The sequence below is a fragment of the Giraffa tippelskirchi genome, chromosome 2 (assembly GCF_054371585.1).
Source record: "Giraffa tippelskirchi isolate mGirTip1 chromosome 2, T2T-mGirTip1v1.2.pri, whole genome shotgun sequence".
Taxonomy (NCBI): domain Eukaryota; kingdom Metazoa; phylum Chordata; class Mammalia; order Artiodactyla; family Giraffidae; genus Giraffa; species Giraffa tippelskirchi.
Genome location: NC_137276.1, coordinates 81226820 through 81248501, shown reverse-complemented (window position 1 = coordinate 81248501; position 21682 = coordinate 81226820). Strand labels below are relative to the sequence as shown.

General features: G+C 36.0%; 1 protein-coding gene across 1 annotated transcript in view; it reads left to right on the top strand.

Moving 5' to 3' along the window:
* RYR2 (ryanodine receptor 2) overlaps positions 1-21682 on the top strand; it is an 849571-nt gene that overhangs the window by 746062 nt on the left and 81827 nt on the right. Inside the window, exons 81-84 of the mRNA XM_081569302.1 lie at positions 8699-8798; positions 10041-10120; positions 14199-14275; positions 15139-15212. Coding sequence (XP_081425428.1) covers positions 8699-8798; positions 10041-10120; positions 14199-14275; positions 15139-15212 — 331 coding nt within the window. The remainder of the gene's footprint in view (positions 1-8698; positions 8799-10040; positions 10121-14198; positions 14276-15138; positions 15213-21682) is intronic.

The following is a 21682-nucleotide window of genomic DNA, read 5'->3' as shown; positions in this document are numbered from 1 at the left end:
ATATTTAATCAATTTCCCTTCTTTACTAAAATCGAGTCAGAGAAGCCCACAGAGGAAATTTTTCAGCATAGTGAGCACAGAACCTCACAAGGTAGGAGATCTGGGTTCTCATCGGGGTGCTAACCAGATGACCTTCAGCAGGTCGTATTTAATTGCCCTGTACCTCAGCATTTTCATCTTTGGACTGAAAGCTTTGAGCTATTTTCTCGGGGATAATATCCACCTTTAAAACTGTCTGATTTGCTGGTTTTGCAGAAGTTCTTTTCATTTTTCAGGACAATTTCAAAACTCTTCTAGATTTCTAGGTGCATAAATACCGATTAGAAGCATGCAAATTTTCATTATTTTTCTTCTGATCTTTTCTGAAGGAATGAAAAAGAAAAACTTCATTTTTTTTTTTTTAGTGTAGGGATGTCACAATAAAAATGATTTATAGAAAATGTCTAGCTTCTGTACATGTATATGTATCTCTATCACTTCCTTACTCGTTATTTAAAATACCACACAATTATATATAATACAGTTAGATAAAGGAAAAAAAATGTATTGGGAGATGGAAAGCATTTCAGGGTCTTCCAAGAATTTGAGTAATCCAGAAATTCATGCCACAGTGTTGCTAATTAGCTGCAGGTTGTTAGTACTACTGATTCCAAGGTTTCTAGGAGTCAACATAAAACCATATAAATGTAAAAATTTGCTACATCAATAAAATACAGAGACAATCTTCTTGTTTCAGAAAATAAAGAATACCTGAAGCATTTTTCTTCCTGAGGATCTTTGTGAGAATAAAAATGTGTGATATAATGAAAAAGGTCCTTGGTAATTCAGTAAATGTAATTACTTGAGAATTAATACAATAAAGTCCAGGTGTATAGGTGCCATCATGGGATAGTTTAATGTAGAATAAGCACCAGGTGTCTTGAAGAATGGAAGGTATGTGAATCCCCAAGACAGTCTCAAGAAAAATCCTTCTCTCGGCTAAACAGGGAACACCTGGCAGGGAATTTGAGACTGTGTCAAGTACTTAAAGTGCAGCTAAAGTTAGTCTGGGATGGGATTAATAACCATTTATGAAAACTTAGAATTGTAAATATTAATACTTGAACTACTAGAATCGGGAGAGCTCAAAATCCAAATAATGAGTTGCTGTGACCATTCTGTGATACAATTTCTTCTAACTGCTTCTTCTCTCTAATTATTCCAACTTTCTGGCACCTTCTCATCTAACCATTCCTTCCTGTGATTGGAGGTCATGTTGTCGTTCAGTTGCCAAGTTGTGTCCAACTCTTTGTGACCCCATGGACTGCAGCACGCTAAGCTCCCCTATCCCTCACCATCTCCCCAAATTTGCCCAAGTTCATGTCCATTGAATCAGTGATGCCATCCAACTATCTCGTCCTCTGTCACCCTCTTCTCCTTCTGCCTTCAGTCTTTCCCAGCCTCAGGGTCTTTTCCAATGAGTCAGCTGTCCGCATTTATGGGAGGTCATAAATCACCTCATTGTCCTTATTTTCTCCTTTGTCAAGCTATCTTAGTAGACTGCATAGGCACTTATTCTCTGTATTCAAGGCAGTATCCAGTGCTTTTAAGGCTTAAACAAACAAATAGGTAGACGAAGGCTGTTTTAAGTCAACATTGTACTGAGGACAAACTACCTGCCCTCTAATGATAAATCAGTGTAACATTGCTAATTTGATAACCTCTGATTTTAGAGTTACTCATTCCTTCCTTTCATTTTGTACTTGGTTACTGAAGGTTTTTGTGGCATCGTATAAATTTTGTCAATAGGATCTTGAATTAGAAAATCATTTTAACTCATCTGGGCTTATTGCTTTAGCATAGTAGTGAAAGGCACTCAGTCATGTCCAACTCTTTGTGACCCAAAGGACTAGACAGTCCATGGAATTCTCCAGGCCAGAATACTGGAGTGGGTAGCCTTTCCCTTCTCCAGGGTATCTTCCTAACCCAAGGATGGAACACAGGCCTCCTGCATTGTAGGCAGATTCTTTACCAGCTGAGCCACCAGGGAAGCCCAAGAATACTGGAGTGGGTAGCCTATCCCTTCTCCAGCCAGATCTTCCCAACCCAGGAATCCAACCGAGGTCTTCGGCATTGCAGGTGGATTCCTTACCAACTGAGCCCAGCATAGTATTCAGTTCAGTTCAATCTCTCAGTCATGTCCAACTCTTAGTGATGCAAGGACTGCAGCACACCAGGCCTCCCTGTCCATAACTAACTCCCAGAGTTTACTCAAACTCATGTCCATTGAGTCGGTGATGCCATCCAACCATCTCATCCTCTGTCGCCCCCCTCTCCTCTCGCCTTCAATCTTTCCCAGCATCAGGGTCTTTTCAAATGAATCAGCTCTTCACATCAGGTGGCCAAAATATTGGAGTTTCAGCTTCAACATCAGTCCTTCCAATGAACATTCAGGACTGATTTCCTTTAGGATGGACTGGTTGGATCTCCTTGCAGTCCAAGGGACTCTCAAGAGTCTTCTCCAACACCACAGTTCAAAAGCATCAATTCTTCAGCACTCAGCTTTCTTTAGAGTCCAACTCTCACATGCATATATGACTACTGGAAAAACCATAGCCTTGACTAGATGGACCTTTGTCAGCAAAGTAATGTCTGTTTTTAATATGCTGTCCAGGATGGTCATAACTTTTCTTCCAAGGAGTAAGCGTCTTTTTATTTCATGGCTTCAGTCACCATCTGCAGTGATTTTGGAGCCCAAAAAGATAAAGTCTGCCACTGTTTCCACTGTTTCCCCATCTATTTGCCATGAAGTGATGGGACCAGATGCCATGATCTTTGTTTTCTGAATGTTGAGCTTTAAGCCAACGTTTTCCCTCTCCTCTTTCACTTTGATCAAGAGGCTCTTTAGTTCTTCTTCACTTTCTGCCATAAGGGTGGTGTCATCTGCATATCTGAGGTTATTGATATTTCTCCCAGCCATCTTGATTCCAGCTTGTGCTTCATCCAGCCCGGCATTTCTCATGTTGTACTCTGCATATAAGTTAAATTAGCAGGGTGGCAATATACAACCTTGACGTACTCCTTTTCCTATTTGGAACCAGTCTGTTGTTCCATGTCCAGTTCTAACTTTTGTTTCCTGACCTGCATACAGGTTTCTCAAGAGGCAGGTCAGGTGGTCTGGTATTCCCATCTGCTTCAGAATTGTCATGCGAGTGTATGCTCCTCGGTTCTTGTCACGTCACAACAAAGATTTGGAGTGACGGACATTAGAGCCCTCGGAGGGTCACAGCTCTCGGGTCTTGGACAGACCGTTATAGCTCTCAGACGAATCAGTGTTACAGCTCAGTGTTACAGCTCTTTTATTTAGATAATAGCAGGAAAATTCATCCTCGAAGCATGAGGGCCTGTCTACCGTCGACCCAAAGACACGAAGAGACGAATGCCCCAGAGCACGGGAGAGAGAAAAAAGGGAGAGAGAGTGCTTTGGCTCAGCTTTTTATATGTTTTTTTTCCTCCCACCCCCCCACCCCCCGCCCCGGAGCCTGCCCTATGTAAATTGGGCTTAGCCAAGAGTGTTGTTCTACCGGAAGTTCTCACTCTGGTCCTCGGACCTTCCTTTGTTCTATTTTCGCGCTTTTCCCTTCCTTGTCTTTAGCCACCGCCATTCTGGACTCCCGTTTCCTATTCTAACTACCTAACAGAACTTTCCACAGTTTACTGTGATTCACATAGTCAAAGGTTTTGACATGTCAGTAAAGCAAAAATATATGTTTTTCTGGAACTCTCTTGCTTTTTCGATGATCCAGCAGATGTTGGCAGTTTGATCTCTGGTTCCTCTGTCTTTTCTAAAACCAGCTTGAACGTCTGGAAGTTCACGGTAGTATTAATTAGTTCTAAATATGCCGAGTCTAGGGAAAATGATATTCTAACAAATGCAAGTGTATCTGATACAGGAAGAGAAGTAAAATATAAAGTCTGACTTTCAGAGCCTCCAACACATTATCTGAACGAAATTTTTCTGGTTTAGTGATTTTGTTGTCTCTGATCATATATTAGTAAATTTTTGGCATTTAAACAAAGTTTATTTTGGGTAAAGACACTTTTTTTAATTAAAGAGATTAGAAACTGTGACCATCCTATTGAGAATAACTCTGGAAGATTATTGTACCATTCTATAGTTCAGCAACAAAGAGGATGTGTAGTAATGAAAGGTACAGGGAAAAAATTAAGCTGCTAAATGAATTAAAAACTACAATTTGAGAATTATTCTTTTTTCATGTGTGTATAATTCAACTTCATAGACCATGTACTAAAAGAAAACTAAACTTTTTACATGTTACTAACTTAGTAGCTCTTCAGATGAAAGATAATGTTGTAAAGTTTCAGATTAATTTTGCATACTAAATGATATCACATTATTCAGTTCCATCATTCATTTATACATTCTTGAACATCTTTTATGTGCAGGGAGCTACTGGGTATACAGTGTATATGTACTGGTGTCATGTTTAATATAAACAAAAAAGCAGTGATCCTTTTCCTGATGAAGCTTTACTTCTAGAAACCTCCATGTACATTTAGTTTTTTAAAAAGTTAAAATTTAAAAATTTGGAGAACCATCCATTGTTCAGTAAAATTATAATCTTATAAGTGTTTCCCTAGCACTGGGAGTCATCCATATATGAGTATGGCTAATCTATAGTTTTTGAAGCTGGAATACAGAACAGAATTGGGTGAATCTCTGGAAATGTGACTGTTATCTATCACTTTTGTTTTTCCGTTAGTCTGAGTTGGCCTGTTTATGTGGTAAACTAAGCTATTAGTACTACCTCATAGTTATTTAATTAAATCTTCTGTATTTTGATCTTTTCTTCTTGAAATATTAAGTCTCAACATCACCTTGTAGATTATGACTACATTTAAGATGCCAAACAGGATGATTTAATATTGACTTGTAACATTACTACATTATGACTTTTTTAGAGAGGGTTCATCTCCTGGAAATTTCTCTTCACTTATAATCAGCTTCCACATTCAGTTTAAGAGGAAAACATATGAAAACCTTTTCACCAGTTGCTGAAGACTTGAAAATGCAACAAAATGCAAGCCAGTAGCATGCATAGGCTACAGAATTGTTGCCCTCAACCTGTGATGTCCCAAATGTCCATGAAATTAGGCGGGTCCTTCAGAAACAGTGTGAATTTCTTTACTGTCATCATATTTTCATCTCTATTGTGGGGATAAACTGTTTTCTCCATCAAGAAGCAATATTTTTTCTCATATAAGGCAAATTTCTGAAGATTCGAATGGCTTTTTTTTCTTCATGTTTTTCTCCTTCCTTCCTCCCTCCCCCCCCCATCAAATGCTAAAGACTTGAGCCACTCGTAGACAAAGTGGAGGATTATTAGCAATTTTATTACAGACTTCAGTTATACTAGAAGCAAATCCTGATGTTGAATACTTCCATTCAATGACTGTTAGGTCTGATATATGATCACCCTTGACCTTGAAAGACTCATAACAATCTTATTTAGAAAACAGCTGATAATGCTTGGTTGCTTTTGGTGATCAGAACTTTTTGCCTAAGGGAAAATTCAAATTGTGGAGCTGTTCCTGTTTATTTTTTTTCCCTCAACCTTCCTTTGTGACCTTGGAATAATTTAAAGACTGAAACTGCAGGTTGAAGGTATAGTACATGTATAACACCCTTAGGCAGTTCAAATGGAATTTGGAGTGGAGAGGGACTTTTAAATACTTTTTTTTAATTTAATATTTTTAAATACTTTAAATACTTTTAGATTTAATACTTTTAATACTTTTTAAATACTTTTAAAAAGTTGGGTTCCTTGGAGATAGATCTTTTAAAGGTATCTTACTTGGGGAAATGCTATAGTAAATACTTGCTGTTTTCCCAAAGTAAGATACTTTTAAAAGATCTGTCTCTAATATGCTTAGAAAAGCTAATCTGCAGTAGATATAAAATGAAAGGCCTTTTCCACATAGTCCATTCTTTTCTTGCATGGCAAATTTCTAGTTTCCCTTTCAAAGTTTTATTTATGTCGTGATCAAATTTCTAATGAGGAGATTAAATTATACATCTAGAGTTCAGTTCAGTTGCTTAGTCATGTCCAACTCTTTGCAACCCCATGGACTGCAGCACTCCAGGCTTCCCTGTCCATCACCAACTCCTGGAGCTTTATATACCCAGAAGGTGAAGGTGAAGTTGCTCAGTCGTGTCCGACTCTTGCGATCCCATGAACTGTAGCCTACCAGGCTTCTCTGTCCATGGGATTTTCCAGGCAAGAATACCGGAGTGGCTTGCCATTTCCTTCTCCAGGAGATCTTCCCGACCCAGGGATTGAACCTGGGTCTCCCACATTGTAGACAGACGCTTTACTGTCTGAGCCACCAGGGAAATCCAGAAGCAGTCCTCAAAGGACAACAAAGGACAAAAATAAATAATATTAAAGATATTCTGAAGAGAGAGCTTCCAATTCAACCTAACAGAAGAAATTCAAAAGAGTGGTTGATCCCTCTTTATGAAATAGTTTTCCTGCTTCTAGATCAGCATATCTTTTTTGCTCAACATTTTTTTTTTTTTGCAAATGAGTCTCATCATCTCCTCCAAAGTGTTATTTTTGGAATTTACATATTATGTGAGAAAAATGAGTAATCTTTGCTCAGGGAGTTAAGTTTGTAAAGAAGGCAATTTGATATCTTGTCTTTCTTGGTGCTCGTAAGGTCTATCCATCATGAGTGATTTCAGTTACCAAAGAGGATGTTGTTACTTTAGAATCTATTGTGCAAGTGGCCCTGGCAGATCTTTGAGTTGGTCTACGTACTTTTAGAGCACCAATGGCCATTGTTTTTTGTTACTGTTTTTCCTCAAGAATATACAGCATGCTGGCATCTTCCATCTTCTTTGGATGTCTTGATGACTATCTTTGTATGTTCTACTGAGTCAATAGAAGAATCACTCTTTCTAGCTCCCTTGCTTCTTTGGTTGATAAAAATTATAGTGCAGTTCCTTAAGCCAATAATTTCTCATCATTGTTTTACTGGCAAAGTCTTTCACAAAGGGAGTTGGTTAACCTGGGAAGTAAAAGTTCCATAAATAGCTCTGGCAATAGGAGGAAAGTCAAAGATTGTTGGGTCTAAAAGGAAGAATCAAATGTTGCTCACTAATTTTATAAAATACCTGAAGAGCAGACAAAAGGGTCTTCTTTCAGTTTTTCTCAAACTGTGTTGTAATGACAGTATGGTTTTGTGTGTCTGTGTGGTTTTGTTTTCGTTTTGTTTTTGACTTCACAGGAAGAGGTTTAAACATGAAGGCAAACCTTTTAGATGTTAGCATGGCTACATATAAAGCAAAGCTGCCTTTTTTTTTTTTTTTTCTTTTCTCTGCTTCCATTTAGGCCTATCACATAATTTAAGAAAAAATAAAATTTAATCACAGGAGCTCTTATATAGTGTGAAAAAAACCCTGATCAATTTTGTTTTCGCAGCACGATATTATCAAAGATTTAAGAGACAAATTTGCCAGCCTCGGCGAGAACTCTCTGGTAACAGCATAAATGTCTGTGTTGGTTGCTTTTGATTTAAAGGTTTTTTTTTTCATTTGTTTGAGCCCATTTCTTCCCCCCCTCCTTTTAGTTTACTTTCTTTCATATTCTGTAACTAGCAAGCCTTCATTTTTTAAACCTCTTCCATCTTCCAGTGTCTATTTTCCGTACTTTGGATGGAAAGTTTATGGCAGCAAAGCTGTCACTCTGGCTACTTCTGCTGCAGCTCTTCCTGCTCTTAGGTCATATATGTTTTGGCCGTTGTGTTTATGGACATGATACTAATTGACTGTTTCATGTCCCATTGACTAAGCTTCTCTACCACGCCATTTGATGGACGCGCTGTCATAGGGCTCTATGCAACTTTCATTCTGCAACTTATACTGCTTGGTTCCGTCTCAATTCTCCAGCGAACTGAATAGCTGAAGTGAATGATCCTACCAGTCTTGAACTTGCTGTGCCTTTATATTTTATTTTGATTTCCTTCTGTATGTTTTCAGTGGTAGTTTAAGTGGAAAAGAACAATCTCCAGCCATTGCTCTAGCAGTACCATGCAGTATTGTTTGTTACCACCTGAGAATACAAAATATAAAGGCACATTGCTTCTTTTATTCTTTGGGGGGGGACTGGGGAGATCTTTTATCATAAGTCCACTACTTAGTTGAAGCCTACCTTTTTATCCATATCAGCTTTCAATTTTGCTTAAACTCCAACACGTCCTCAGTTGATGTTTTTCTGTCACTCAGTGATAACTTGCAACTCAAGCCATTTGCTGAGCAGTATCAAGTTATGGCCATGACTTGGGAGATGATTAAAAACATGACAAACTGATGCACAAATGTATCATTCAGAAAGTGCAAGTTTCGATGATGAAGTATAGTACTTCAAAAGTATGATACAGGCTTTGAGCTAATCCAGTCATCAAAATTAAGAAAATTCATCCTGATAAACAAGTACCAAAAGTCTATCACAAGAAATATAAAGGGAAAAACCAAGAGCTGACTATGTTAACATTTGTTGAATAACATTGTTGGTGTTGAAATGGTCCATAATGTTGTCATAGAGCCCATACATGAAGAGATGATGAAAATATGGTTTATAGAAAGCTACTCTGCTTAATGATAGTTGCAACATAAATGGTTGGGATTTGTGTTCAGGAAAAAGAAATGGAAAAGCAAAAGCTTCTATACCAACAAGCCAGGCTCCATGACCGTGGTGCTGCTGAGATGGTGCTGCAGACCATCAGTGCCAGCAAAGGTGAGGCTCATTACCCTACCTTGGAAGGGTTGATTCTTCACATTTCCTCTTTACTCCCTAGGAGCTCCCTTATTTGTATGATACTGATTTATTTAGTCCCTGAATTTCATGTTTATGATGAAGTCAGGTGACTTCATAAAGGCCAACTCTCTTTTGCCAAATTCAATGTTAATTATTTTCAATCAGAGTCTTACTAAAAGATATATTTTGTTTCTGTTCATTAAGTTTGGGAAATTATATTGGGACACAATGCTAACAAACTGATCAGGTAAATCAGGGGTGGGCAAACATTTTCTGTGAGAGGCCAGGTAGTAAATATTTTTAGTTTTTCTAGCCTTTGGGGTCTCAGGGGCATCTCTTCAACTCTGCCATAGTGTCTGCCATCTAGAGACAATACATAAACAGTGTGACCTTGTTTCAGTAAAACTTTATTTAAAAAAATAGGTGCCAAGCTGGATGTGGCGCTCAGGATCCTTGATCTAAATGTTTAGATTTTTAAAGTGAGTCATTTTTAGCAATTCAAGTGCTATTGCATTGTTCAATAGCCAGCCAATTCATGCTGCTTTTTTTCCATTAGTAACATCTTCTTTATGAAAACTTTTTACTGTAATTTGAATGGAATGGAAAAGTAATAGTGGATATTAAACACTCCTCTCCAAATATAAGAATTGTTTCATTTCTAAGATAAGTGGAGGTGAATTACATAAAAATGAAGCATAATATGCTAAATTGTAGACACCCAGTTAGATTTAAAATTTTTTCATTATTGCTTGAATAACTTAAAATTATGACTAGTCATCTTAATAAAGCAATACTACAAACACATTAAGATAAAAGTGATAAATGGAAATCAGAAAAGTTGTTCAAACATACTTGAGGGAGGAGGGAGAAAATTTTAAGTGGCTTATGTTCATTTAAATATTATGTTATTACACATGATTAGTTTTAAATTTTAATAATTTAGGTATCAGTATTTCAAAATCATTTGTTTCTGCCTGTTTTTTTTTCTGTGTTCTCATGTAATTTCAATTTGTGTACATATTACACAGAATTTAGTAAAAACATTGATGGTAAAATATGCATTTTAATTTTTTTTTGGTATATAAGTCAGTCTGTCCTCCTTCACCATGACACACATTTGTAGGAAGCTAATAACGACTTTAAAAGTGCACATTTTGAGATATAATTGGTTAATGTAGCAAGTGAAGAGATGCAAAGAACACTACATTTTGTATTTTTAAGGTGAAACTGGACCCATGGTGGCTGCTACTTTGAAACTTGGAATTGCTATCTTAAATGGCGGGAACTCTACAGTACAGCAGGTATGTCATTAAGCCTTTCACATAATGTGCTTTTCAAATAGATGGACCATATAGTCATCTTGTTGAACTATTTCAGTCATCCTAAAAGAACAATTAGTTGTACATTTTTTTTCACTTTCTATGTAAAATATGTCTTTGTTTTATAGTCTTGTCCTAGTATCCAGATATCTTCTAGTAAGCACAATAAACACAGCTTCTAGGTACGACAATAGATAATATTTCTCTTTAGAAGTCTGAAGTCATGTCATATGGTATTGTCATTTGCAATGCTGCATTTCATGTGACTAAGTCAGCATAAAGCAGCTGGTTTATTTTAATAGTGAAATATAAATATCCTTACCTAGGCAGCCTAGTTTGGAAACATGTTTTATAGTGTTATACCTCCTATAAATTGACTCTTGAGATTTTGTTAATAGTTAGTATGAAGCTGGCTCCTGGGTTAACATGTAAATAGGATTCACTGTTCAGAATTTTTTCTAGTTATAAATCTTTCTCTTTCCTAAGATAAGATAAAATCACTTTCCAACCAAGTTTTATAACTATATTCAGTTTGAAAGTTAGATGTTATCAGGACTGGGGATTTGATAATGCAATTTTTCTATACAACTGAGTGCAAAGATCTGTAAGTTTGTTAGAATAAGAGTTTCTGAGTGACTTATTATAAATAATAAACGCTACAGAGTATGTGGAGAGAAAGGAACCCTCCTACACTGTTGGTGGTATTGTAAATTGTTACAGCCACTATGGCAAACAGTATGGAGGTTCTTCAGAGAACAGAAATAGGATTAAGATATGATCTAGCAATCCTACTCCTGGACATATATTCAGAAAAAACTATAATTGAAAAAGAAACATGTATTACTATGTTCATAGCAGCACAATTTACAATAGCTAAAACATGGAAACAACTTAAATGCCCATTGACATATGAGTGGATAAATAAGAAGTGGTACATATACAGAATGGAATACTACTCAGCCATTAAAAAGAATGAAATAATGCCATGACACTCACATCAGCATGGATACAACTGGAGGTTTTCTTAAGAAGTGAAGTACCTCAGAAAGAGAAAGACAAACACCATATTTCACTTATATGTGAAATCTAAAATATTCCACAATTGAACCTATCTACAAATTGAAAACAGACTCACAGATGTAGAGAACAGACTCGTGGTTACCAAGCGGAGGAGAGTAGAGGAGGGATTAGATGTTGGGATTAGAAGATGCAAACTATTATATACAGAGTGGATAAACAACAACATCCTACTGTATAGCACAGGGAACTGTATTCACTATCCTGCAATAAACCATAATGGAAAAGAATATAAAACAAAGGTATATGTGTGTATAACTGAGTCTCTTTGCTATACAGCAAAAATTAATGCAACACTGTAAATCAAGTTTACTTCACTAAATATATATATATATATATATATATATATATATATATATATATTTGAGTGACTTAAAAAAAAAAAATCAATCAGGAACAGACTGACAAGCGTGTACTGCATGACTCTGGGGACACAGCTGACAGTGTGGCTCTGAGCACAGAAAAAATTTTATGCTCAATGAAAAAGAGTGAAGTATAATATAAACTTAAGATTGTGTTATTCTAAAACTAAGATCTCTTATTTTTATATCTTGGCTTCTATATGAGAAAGAACAGTTGATGAACAGGGAACTAATAACTATTCTTTCTTGGCTAAGTTTTAGTGAGGCAGGTAAAGGGCTTCTCTCATTGAAGGAAAGGAAGGCTGGTGAGAACCTTAAAATGTTTGACTTCAAGCTGTTGTGAACCTCAGAATCACTAAGGTGGGAATCACTGAAGTGGGACAAAGCCATGAATATGCTCCTAGAAGACCTTTGAGTCTAAGATAAGAAAAACAGATAATTTTGAAGGCCTCTTTTGCATTGGCTCAGTTTTGAACTAGATGAAGTATTCAGTTGGCCAAAAAGTTCATTTGGGTTTTTCTGTAATGTCTTATAGGAAAATATGAACAATACTTTTGGCCAAACTAGTAGTAGAAGAACTGAAAAATTCATCTTTACCTTGTTCTCAAATTGTGTGCTTTTTTACTGTAAATATAATCATTACATGTTATAATTGGATTGAAATCTCTGGCCTCTTCTTGATGTAGTGTTTATAAGTGCACAAAGTAAAATTACACAGGTTGACAAAAGAAATAAAGTATATTGAAATGTGGTTATCAAAATGTTATATAACAGGTTTTTAATAAAGTTGTGTATTTCCTTATGAATTCATTAAATAAAAGACCTAGTGCTTAGTCTAATAATTATTGAGAAGAAAAGATTAAATACTTTTAAGTAGCTATAACAGCTGTAATGTGATAGGAAAATATCCAAAATCTTTATTGGTGACAAAACCGTAGCCATTATTAATCCTAATTGTGTTTGTTGTTTAGATTACTTGTTGAAAGGAATGCTAAATTTCAGTTAGAATTTAATAAAAATAAAAGTGAATTTTTTCCCTATCCAATTTACAGATTTTTGTTTTTGATTTCCATAGTAAAAGACTATATGACTTTTTTAAAATGTAAGGAAAAATAAAGAAAACCTACCTAATCTCCCCACAATACTGGTCAAATAATAGTTTCCCTTAGCTTATGTATTACTTCAAAAGATCTTAATTTTATATATATATATATATATATATATATATATAAAATCCAGAATCCTTGGAGTCAAAAGGAACCTTGAGAAATCATTTAATAAATATACTCACTGTATATACAGATCTTTTCTTTTTCTCGCTAAACCTTCAGATATATCTTCCTTTGCCACGTAAGCCATGTTCATTTTGTTTTAAAAGATCAATGATTAATAACTGCTTCATGTTTTATTATACAAGTAAGTTATCACACACACATACACACACACACACACCCCAAAACAGCTATGTTGTTATGTGTCTGTATTTGTACGTATCTACACTTGTGTAGGTGTATCCATATGTGTGCAAACACACACACACTACACTCTGTGTGTGTGTATGCAGCCTTCACATATTTAGTTTTATATTACCTTTAACTCTAATTTCTGGAAAAAGATTACTTACCACCATTTTGCCTGCTTAGCTGAGCCCTGTCTAAATAGCACTGATAATAGGAATTGTTCCCAGCTATTTAAGATTCATAGAAGAGCAGTATCTTTATTTTCTTAGTGTTTCTCTTATCATCTTGAATGTACTTCTTATTTGAAACCTCCAGCACATCCTATTCACATTCGAAGTAGCTGTTTCCCTATGGCATGTAACAACATACTCACAGCTATACATTGCATTAGTATTTTTTACACTTATGTTTAACCACTATGTTGACTACAGAATCTGGACATCATTCTGAGAACAAAGGAGAAAAATTAATAGTCAAATGATTCCCACCATTCCTTGGGTTTAGAGACCATGTTAATGGAAACTGAATTTCTGTCTGTAGCAGCATATGGTAGTCAGAGCTCTTGGATGACTGCTTTTTAAGGAGCTCACTTTTTAAAAAAAAATAATAATCTATTTTAATTGGAAGCTAATTACTTCACAGTATTGTGGTGGTTTTTGCCATACATCGACATGAATCCGCCATGGGTGTACACATGTTCCCCATCCTGAACCCTCCTCCCACCTCCCTCCCCACCCCATCCCTCTGGGTTGTCCCAGAGCACCAGCTTTGAGTGCCCTGCATCATGCATCAAACTTCCATTGGAGCTCACTTTTGTAGTGAAATCTGTGAATAGTATTCAGGTGGGCCTTCTTCCCAGTAAACTTGAACTAAGTATCTGAATCTCCAAATACTTAGAGTAACTTGAAGAGTCATGTATGCTGCTCGTGGTGTTTTGTAAAGCAGCTCCCTTGTTCCAAGCCAAGGGTGTGTCCTGCTGCACATGCGCAGAAATGTGCAAGGCTCTTGATGTGACATGCGTGTCACTGTGTCATGGTCATGTTTGTATGCCCTGATATTTTTTATCTTTATTTTAGCATAGAAATAATGTTTTGTTGTTTCTAATTTAACGAAAGATGAGATTTTTGTTCAGTGACCATGTGGTTTATCTGTTTACTCCAGAAAATGCTTGACTACCTCAAGGAGAAAAAGGATGTGGGCTTCTTTCAGAGCCTGGCTGGCCTGATGCAGTCATGCAGGTAAGTACCTGCTTTCCTTGCTTTAGTTCCACTCAGTGGTTGTATCTTTAAAAGTACTCTTTTTCCATTACTGACAGTACTGATACACAGAAAATTTTTTTACTGAAGCAGTTTTTTTTAATTTAATTAATTTTTTTTGGAGTATATAGTTGTTTTAGAATGTTGTGTTCCCAGAAGATTTTTTAATGGTTAAACACAGTTTCAGGTGAGGCAAAAATTTGCAAGTGTCTTATATTCTATCTTGCTGTTAGATGTTAGTAATGGCTTCATTACTAACTTGTTCCATGTTAATAATGTCTTAAAATAGTCTTCCTTGTGCTTAAATAGGGACCTTGAAGAATTAATATATGTTCTCCATATTTGAAAATGAATACTATATGATTTTTGAAAACCAGAAAAGAAAATTCCATTTCATTTTATCTACGAGCTTTGAGATCATGTCTCATCTTCCCTACAATGATCCTTAACCAACTAATTTATGTTCATTTTCTAGTTTTTACAGTATTTAAAATCATTCAGATAGCATTTGACTAAAGAACCTGACACATACTTAATGTGATAAGCTATTCCAACTGGAAAAACATGATTATTATAATTATATTTCAGTATGCCAGCGGACTCTGTAATGTTCTCCCAAGTTGAAACTCAGTAATGCTATATACTTGACTTTCACATGGATCATTTCAGTGTGGTCCCTGGAGCGGTAGTCTGCTATGAAAAAAACACTATTGGTAGACATTGAGTCACAGTATGTTTTCAATGCATAATAACATTCGGTTCACACTTCATGATATACACTTGCCCTTCTGAAGAAAGGAAAGGTTCTGTTAGTCCTCTGAATATTTTTCTCCCTGTTATTGCAGTGTCCTCGACCTAAATGCATTTGAGCGACAAAACAAAGCTGAAGGACTTGGGATGGTGACTGAGGAAGGATCAGGTACTGATCACTTAAATTAAAAAGATCACTTGTCCCCACTTCTTCCCTGAAATTACCTTTCCAGTACAGAGAGATGTGAGGTTATCTAAATGGACACCATGCTTATGTGACTCATTTAAAAGTTCATAGTTAGGCCCCCACATAGGTCACATCCAAGACCGCAAACCTAACCTTCCATGTTGGTAATTGACTCCTTTTTATTCCAGACCCACTGTCTGTGACCTTTCCCCTAGCTGGGTAGTAGATAAAGAACCCTTATCAGAGAATTATATCTAAAATTACAAAGTGCATGAATGAACCAAATTAGAAAATGTTTGACTTCCTTTGGCCATTTTAGCAAACTGTCAGTTTTCCAGATTCTATCTCCTTAGGATAGTAATGCTTTCAGAGCCTTCAGTCCATCAGTATTCTTACTACTCTTCCCTTTTAGCTCAGTTATCCTTCTATTTGATAAATCCATATGTCTTTGCAAGTACAAATTGTTTAAGAAAATAAATTAAAGACTAATTTTTGTGTTTAAATAACTTTGATCATTTAATGTACATGTGCATAAAAATAACTCACATAATAGAGTTTTTCTCTCTTTAAATAGATGTATAAACTAGAAAATTTAGCACAATGCGCATTTAAAGCAGAAATAATTGTTGCTGTACATTCATTTTGGTATCTATTAAGAAAAAAGTATCTTCTCTATTTTTGGTTTTGATTTGTTTTTATTCTTTTGTGTTTGATTTTTAAATTATTTTAGTTTGAATAAGGCCCCTGTGTTTATCTGTTTTTGTTTGTTTTGTCTGATTTGGAGCTGTCATCTTATCAGTGTATTAGTTTTAGAACATTGGGTCTTCTAAAAAACTACACTTATTGCAAAAAAATAAATTTTCTCCCCTCTGCCATTGGTAGTCTGCTTGCCTTTCTGAAATATTTTAGAATTAACAAATCTTTCTAATTATCTCTGTGTATTTTTGTTCTCACAATAGGAAAAAGAATTTAGTTGCATTTTTCTTCCTGTATTTTAAAGATGATCATTTATTTATACATATTCTAATACTGCTGCTTCTATATCACCTGTGTAATTTTATTTTCTGCTTGGCGTTTGAATGTAGAAGTTCAGACATCAAGTTAATACTTGATTATTATTGGTTATTTAATTGGGTTAGCTACCTTCAAGAAAAATCATCAGCAGAATTCTGAACTTACTTAGATATTCTGAAAAGGAACATCAGGCTAAATCTCTTCATTACTAACATTTGTGTCACCAGTTACAACTCCTGGCCTAATGGACCTGTCTGGAGAATTCAAAGCCACTACAAAGCCCATGTCCCATTAACTACATTGCCTTTAAGGTCTCACAGAAGTCCTAGGGTTTTTCCAGCTGTAAAGTGTCTAAAAATGAGTCAGTTCTCTATCTAAAGTCTGACTTCCCTGTTTTGGAATTAGAAATCAATTTTATTTTCCCCTGCAGTTTTATCTAATGTACCGGAGGCTCTGAACTTAATTCCATTCATCGTTCTGTGTCACTCTTTACATCAGCCCCCACAAAGAAATAGTGACCACACAGGTTTATTTTCCTGGCCTCCTAGACTTTTATCAACCAGATATGGATTGTAATAACACTTGTGAGTCCCAATTCAGAAATAACTTGATAAGAGCAGACATCATGATGTGAGAATTAGTTCTGTCTCTCAATATTAGATTGGCTTGGTTAATTTATTCTTCTTAAAGATGCACACAAAAGTTATTGCCCAAATTGATTAACACGTTTATATTTTATTTCCTTACAAACAGAACAAAAACAATGTCTCAACTTCTTTTCTTTTTCCCCATTTCCTTCCCTTTCAACTACTGTCCATGTATATTCTCCCTTCCTCAGTCATCACTCATGAGCGTGGTAATTATTAAAAATCAACTGCCTTTTCTTTATTTGCTCCTTTATTTGTTGTTAGCTTGATGTACAGTCTTGATAGTGACAGTTTTTATGCATTTTTCCTTTTCTAGACCATTTTAGCAAGTAGATTATTTACTTTTCATCTTTATGCATCCTTTTACTTTTAAAACTTATGTATCAAGCTTTCTTTTTTTTTTTCTTCCTATGAGGATGTGTAGTTATTAACACAGTAGACATGAAGGGGCAACAAGCATTTAAATGATGGTCTTGGATTTGTTTGGTTCTGTTCTTTCATTTAAAAGAAGTTCTGGTGGACCCAGTGTTTGCAGCTATTGTGTAAATGAGTGAATGTGTGCAATAGTTTCCCTGTGGCATTTCTGTTTTGGACATACTGTGGCTTTATGGCTGCACCACGTGGTGCATGGGAAAATCAATGCTGATCCAAGGTGGGTGGTGAATGGTCGAGTCTCCTTTTAGCCCTAGGACTCTGCCAGTTCACTTCCAAGTATTAAGAGGTCTATAGAGTTTTTCTCTATGCCTTTGAAAATATCACCTATTAAAAACTTTCTCACATAAAATGAACTTTCATTCTTGAGATCAAATTTAAAGAACACTAGAAATAGTAGCAAGTATTTACTCTTCAGGCTAGCATAATAACAAAGGTGGCATTGATATTGCAAGGAAGTCTCTAAAAGACATGACATATGATGGTGATAAAGAAGGGATGAGATTTTTTTGAACAGTATTTTGTGTGTCAACGCGGCTTCAGAGGTTAAGTTGTGCTTTCTCAATACACACTACTGCCTTCATCAAGAGACCTCTTAGGAGACTGTGCAATGACAACTCATTGGCTCTAATGATTACTATACTATTTCCCAGATTGAGAACACCTATACTGACTCTCTTTGGCATATTTTTAAAAATTTTGTTATGTGGCCATTCTTTTAAGATTCTGCAACTGTTAAGAAAAGTATGTACCCTTATAGGAGAAAGAACCTAGGTCATCCCTCTTGGAAAATACAGAAAAGACTGAAAAATCTAAATCCGTTAGTGATCTCATTGCTTCGGAGCTTGAGGCTTATGCAGTATAAGCTCAAGACTGAGAAAATAATCTGATAGATCTAAATCTCCATCCTAACCAATTGTCTTTATTAAGCTAAATCTGTTCCTGATGATGAAATGATCATAAATTATATCACTATGGAAAATGTGCAACTTAAATACACGAACTTTTTCATACCTGTGACTTTCCCATGGTGTTTTCCCTGTTTTATAATTAGAGCGAGGTTGGCTTGTCCAGGGTCACACAGCAATGTGGCAGGATCAAGGCTAAAATGCAGGCATTCTTTCTCTCTTTAATTTGCCAATTCCATAAGCCAATTCCCTTTCCTTCCTGTCTCTAGTAGTCTTTGGGGGACTTATTTTGTGTCCAGCACATTGGCTTAGGTTAGAATTATTGGCCCCCTAATGTCTCCCTTCAAAGCCACCCATCTATTGCCAATTTTTGAATCCATTGTTAAAGTTTTAATACCACCTTTAAGCTTTTTATGATTACACATGATATACCCCATCTGGATTGAGATACCATTAGGAAATACATGCTCCTTTAAGGTTTGTATACAGCTGTCCCTCGATATCCATGAGGGATTGGTTCCAGGACCCTCTTCCTGTCCACAGAAGCTCAAGTCCCTTATATAAAATGGCATAGCATGGTCATACCCCTGTATCCACAAATACAGAAGGACAGCTGTATAAGGATATCAGACTAATTGTTGATATTCCTTTTTCTATACTGTCATTGTCATGTAAGTTTGCCATGTATCCTTACCCCACCTTATTAAATTTCCCTCATTTCTATTGGGTTGGCAAAAAGTCCTACCTGGTTTTTCCATAACATCTTACAGAAAAACCTGAACGAACTTTTTGGCCCATTCAATACAAAAGTCTAGACTTCCCCCTTGTTAAAAAAAAAAAAAAAAATTCTTCAGATGTGTTTCGATTTTGTGATGTGCTGAGTGTTGTCCTCTCTGTGTATTTTTTAGTCCTATGTGTTTTATTTTACTATATGAAATGAAGTTCAAAACCAAAAACTTCTATGAATTTTTGAAATTTCATTCCATCCTTGGATTTTTGATTTGTTTCTCCTCAGTACCATTTATCCTCATTACAAATTCATGGTGAGCTTGAAAGTGCAATTTTTCTTCTTTCAAACATCTTCTTGGAATATAGTCGAAGATACTGCATTATATTTTTAATCATTTTGCAGGGATCCTTGACTTCATAAGCAAGTTAAAATTTGGAAGCTGATCTGATTCCTCAGGAATTGTTTGATTTTCTAAAATGTTATATAAAACATTAATACAAGTTAAGCTTCTTCCATTTCCACCTGTATTTGGTAATTTGTTGCACTGAGGTTCTTGCCTATACATTTATAGTGACCTCATGAAGTTTATGTGAAGTTGAGTGAAAAGGTTTCCTTTTAATTAATTAATCAAAAGGATAATTGTAGCAATCTTTAAATATTGACCACTCTAATTTTTTTTAGTGTTTTTAGTGCTTAATTATTTATTGGCTATCTTCCACCCCAGATTGTCCCAAGGGTATTTTCCCACATGGAATCCAGTACATCCTGATATCCACCTGGATCCTAACTATATTACTCTGCCATTCCTGTGTAAATATTCTCTTCAAGGAAAGCCTATGGTTCATGGCGCTAAATAGATTTTTTTAAACATCCTTATACAGTTGTTAAACTTTGAAGCACTCATTTAAATTTGAGTGGCTGTTATGTGCTAGATACTGTCCTAGACATTGAATTTAAATAGGAAATCCAGAGTATTGTGTAGAGAGACTTGTAAATAAGCAACTTCAGAGCAATGCCCTCTGTGTAAGAAAAAACTGAGCTGATGCTTAGCTGCCAGGGCTGGGGAAGTATATCATCATAGACATAACACACAGCCTGAAGTAGAAGTTTATCTGGTAGATAAGGAAGGCAAAGAAAAGCATTTCAGTGAAAGAGATCCCCCTATGCCAAGTTTAAGGCACAAAACATATGGGAGAACAGTAACTGTCCTGGTGTGCTTGCAAAGAAATGAACCCACTAGAGGATGGAAAGGTAGTTTGTTGCAGACCTTCCTTACCCTGACAGGGAACTTGCACATTCTTTCTGAGACCTTGCTGCTACTGCAGCTAAGCCACCTCAGTTGTGTCCGACTCTGTGTGACCGCATAGACGGCAGCCCACCAGGCTCCTCTATCCCTGGGATTCTCCAGGCAAGAACACTGGAGTGGGTTGCCATTTCCTTCTCCAATGCATGAAAGGGAAAGTGAAAGTGAAGTCGCTCAGTCGTGTCCAACTCATAGCGACTCCATGGACTGCAGCCTACCAGGCTCCTCTGTCCATGGGATTTTCCAGGCAAGAGTACTGGAGTGGGGTGCCATTGCCTTCTCCTCTGAGACCTTGGAGAGCCATTAAATAAGTAACACTTCTGTTGATACTATGTTTTTTTTTGTTAATTCACTTGGAATCTAAATTCCCACATTCACTCTTCAAAATGCTTCCAGTAGGATCTACTAACATTAAAATCCACAGATTTCTCATTCTCAGTAGTGCTGGCATACCAAATAGACTACACACACACACACACACACACACACACACACACACACACACACTTCATTAAAAAAAAAAAGGAAAAAAATGAAGAGACAAGGCTACAAGAAAACCAATCAGAAATCATGTTTGAAAGCAAAAGATCTTTTTCTCCACTGCTAGACTTTAATTCTCTTGTCCATGGGTCGTACCTAATTTATTTCATACAGTGGTCATTTTTATTATCTAGGAATGCATTTTATACATGGTGTCAGATTGTTACCTTATTTTAAATACATGCATTTAATCAAATTATAAATGATTTATTATATTCACAACCCACTGGAATTCTGCATTTTAAAAATCTAAGACTTTTTAAATTACTTCATGCCATTAAAACTTCACGTTGATTCCTATTGTGCTTTGCATATTTCAAAGCAGTTGTACTTGTTTGAACCAATTTGATTCTCACAGCAGCCCTATGAATTATGGAAGTCAGGAGATTGTTAAGTCCCATATCAAAATGATGAAAAAAGAGTCAGAAAGGTGAATTGATTTTTCCAAAGCCACATGTCTAAAATATGCTTTTCCCTGGGTTCTAAAATTGAAAACAAATTAAGAGTCCACAATTTAAAATAAATAATAAGCAAAATGATTGTTAGTCAAAGATTGATTACTGATGTGAACTTTATGAAGTGGAGGAACTATGGTACCCTTCATTTAGAGAGACCATACAGTATAGAAATTACCTGTTTATTGCCTGACTGTGACCTTCTTGAGGTTAGGAATTGTGTCCATTAGTCTTTTTTATCCCCAGCATCTCATAAAGTGCCTAGCATATAGGGGACACGTAATAAATGTTTATTGAAGTTTACTGAATTCAAGTCTTTTACCTGCTAATAGCTCTACGACATTAGTCAAGTTACTTAATTTCTCAGTTGTTTACCAAACCACAAAATGGGGTCCTATCACCTCATTTTAGCATTATTGCAAA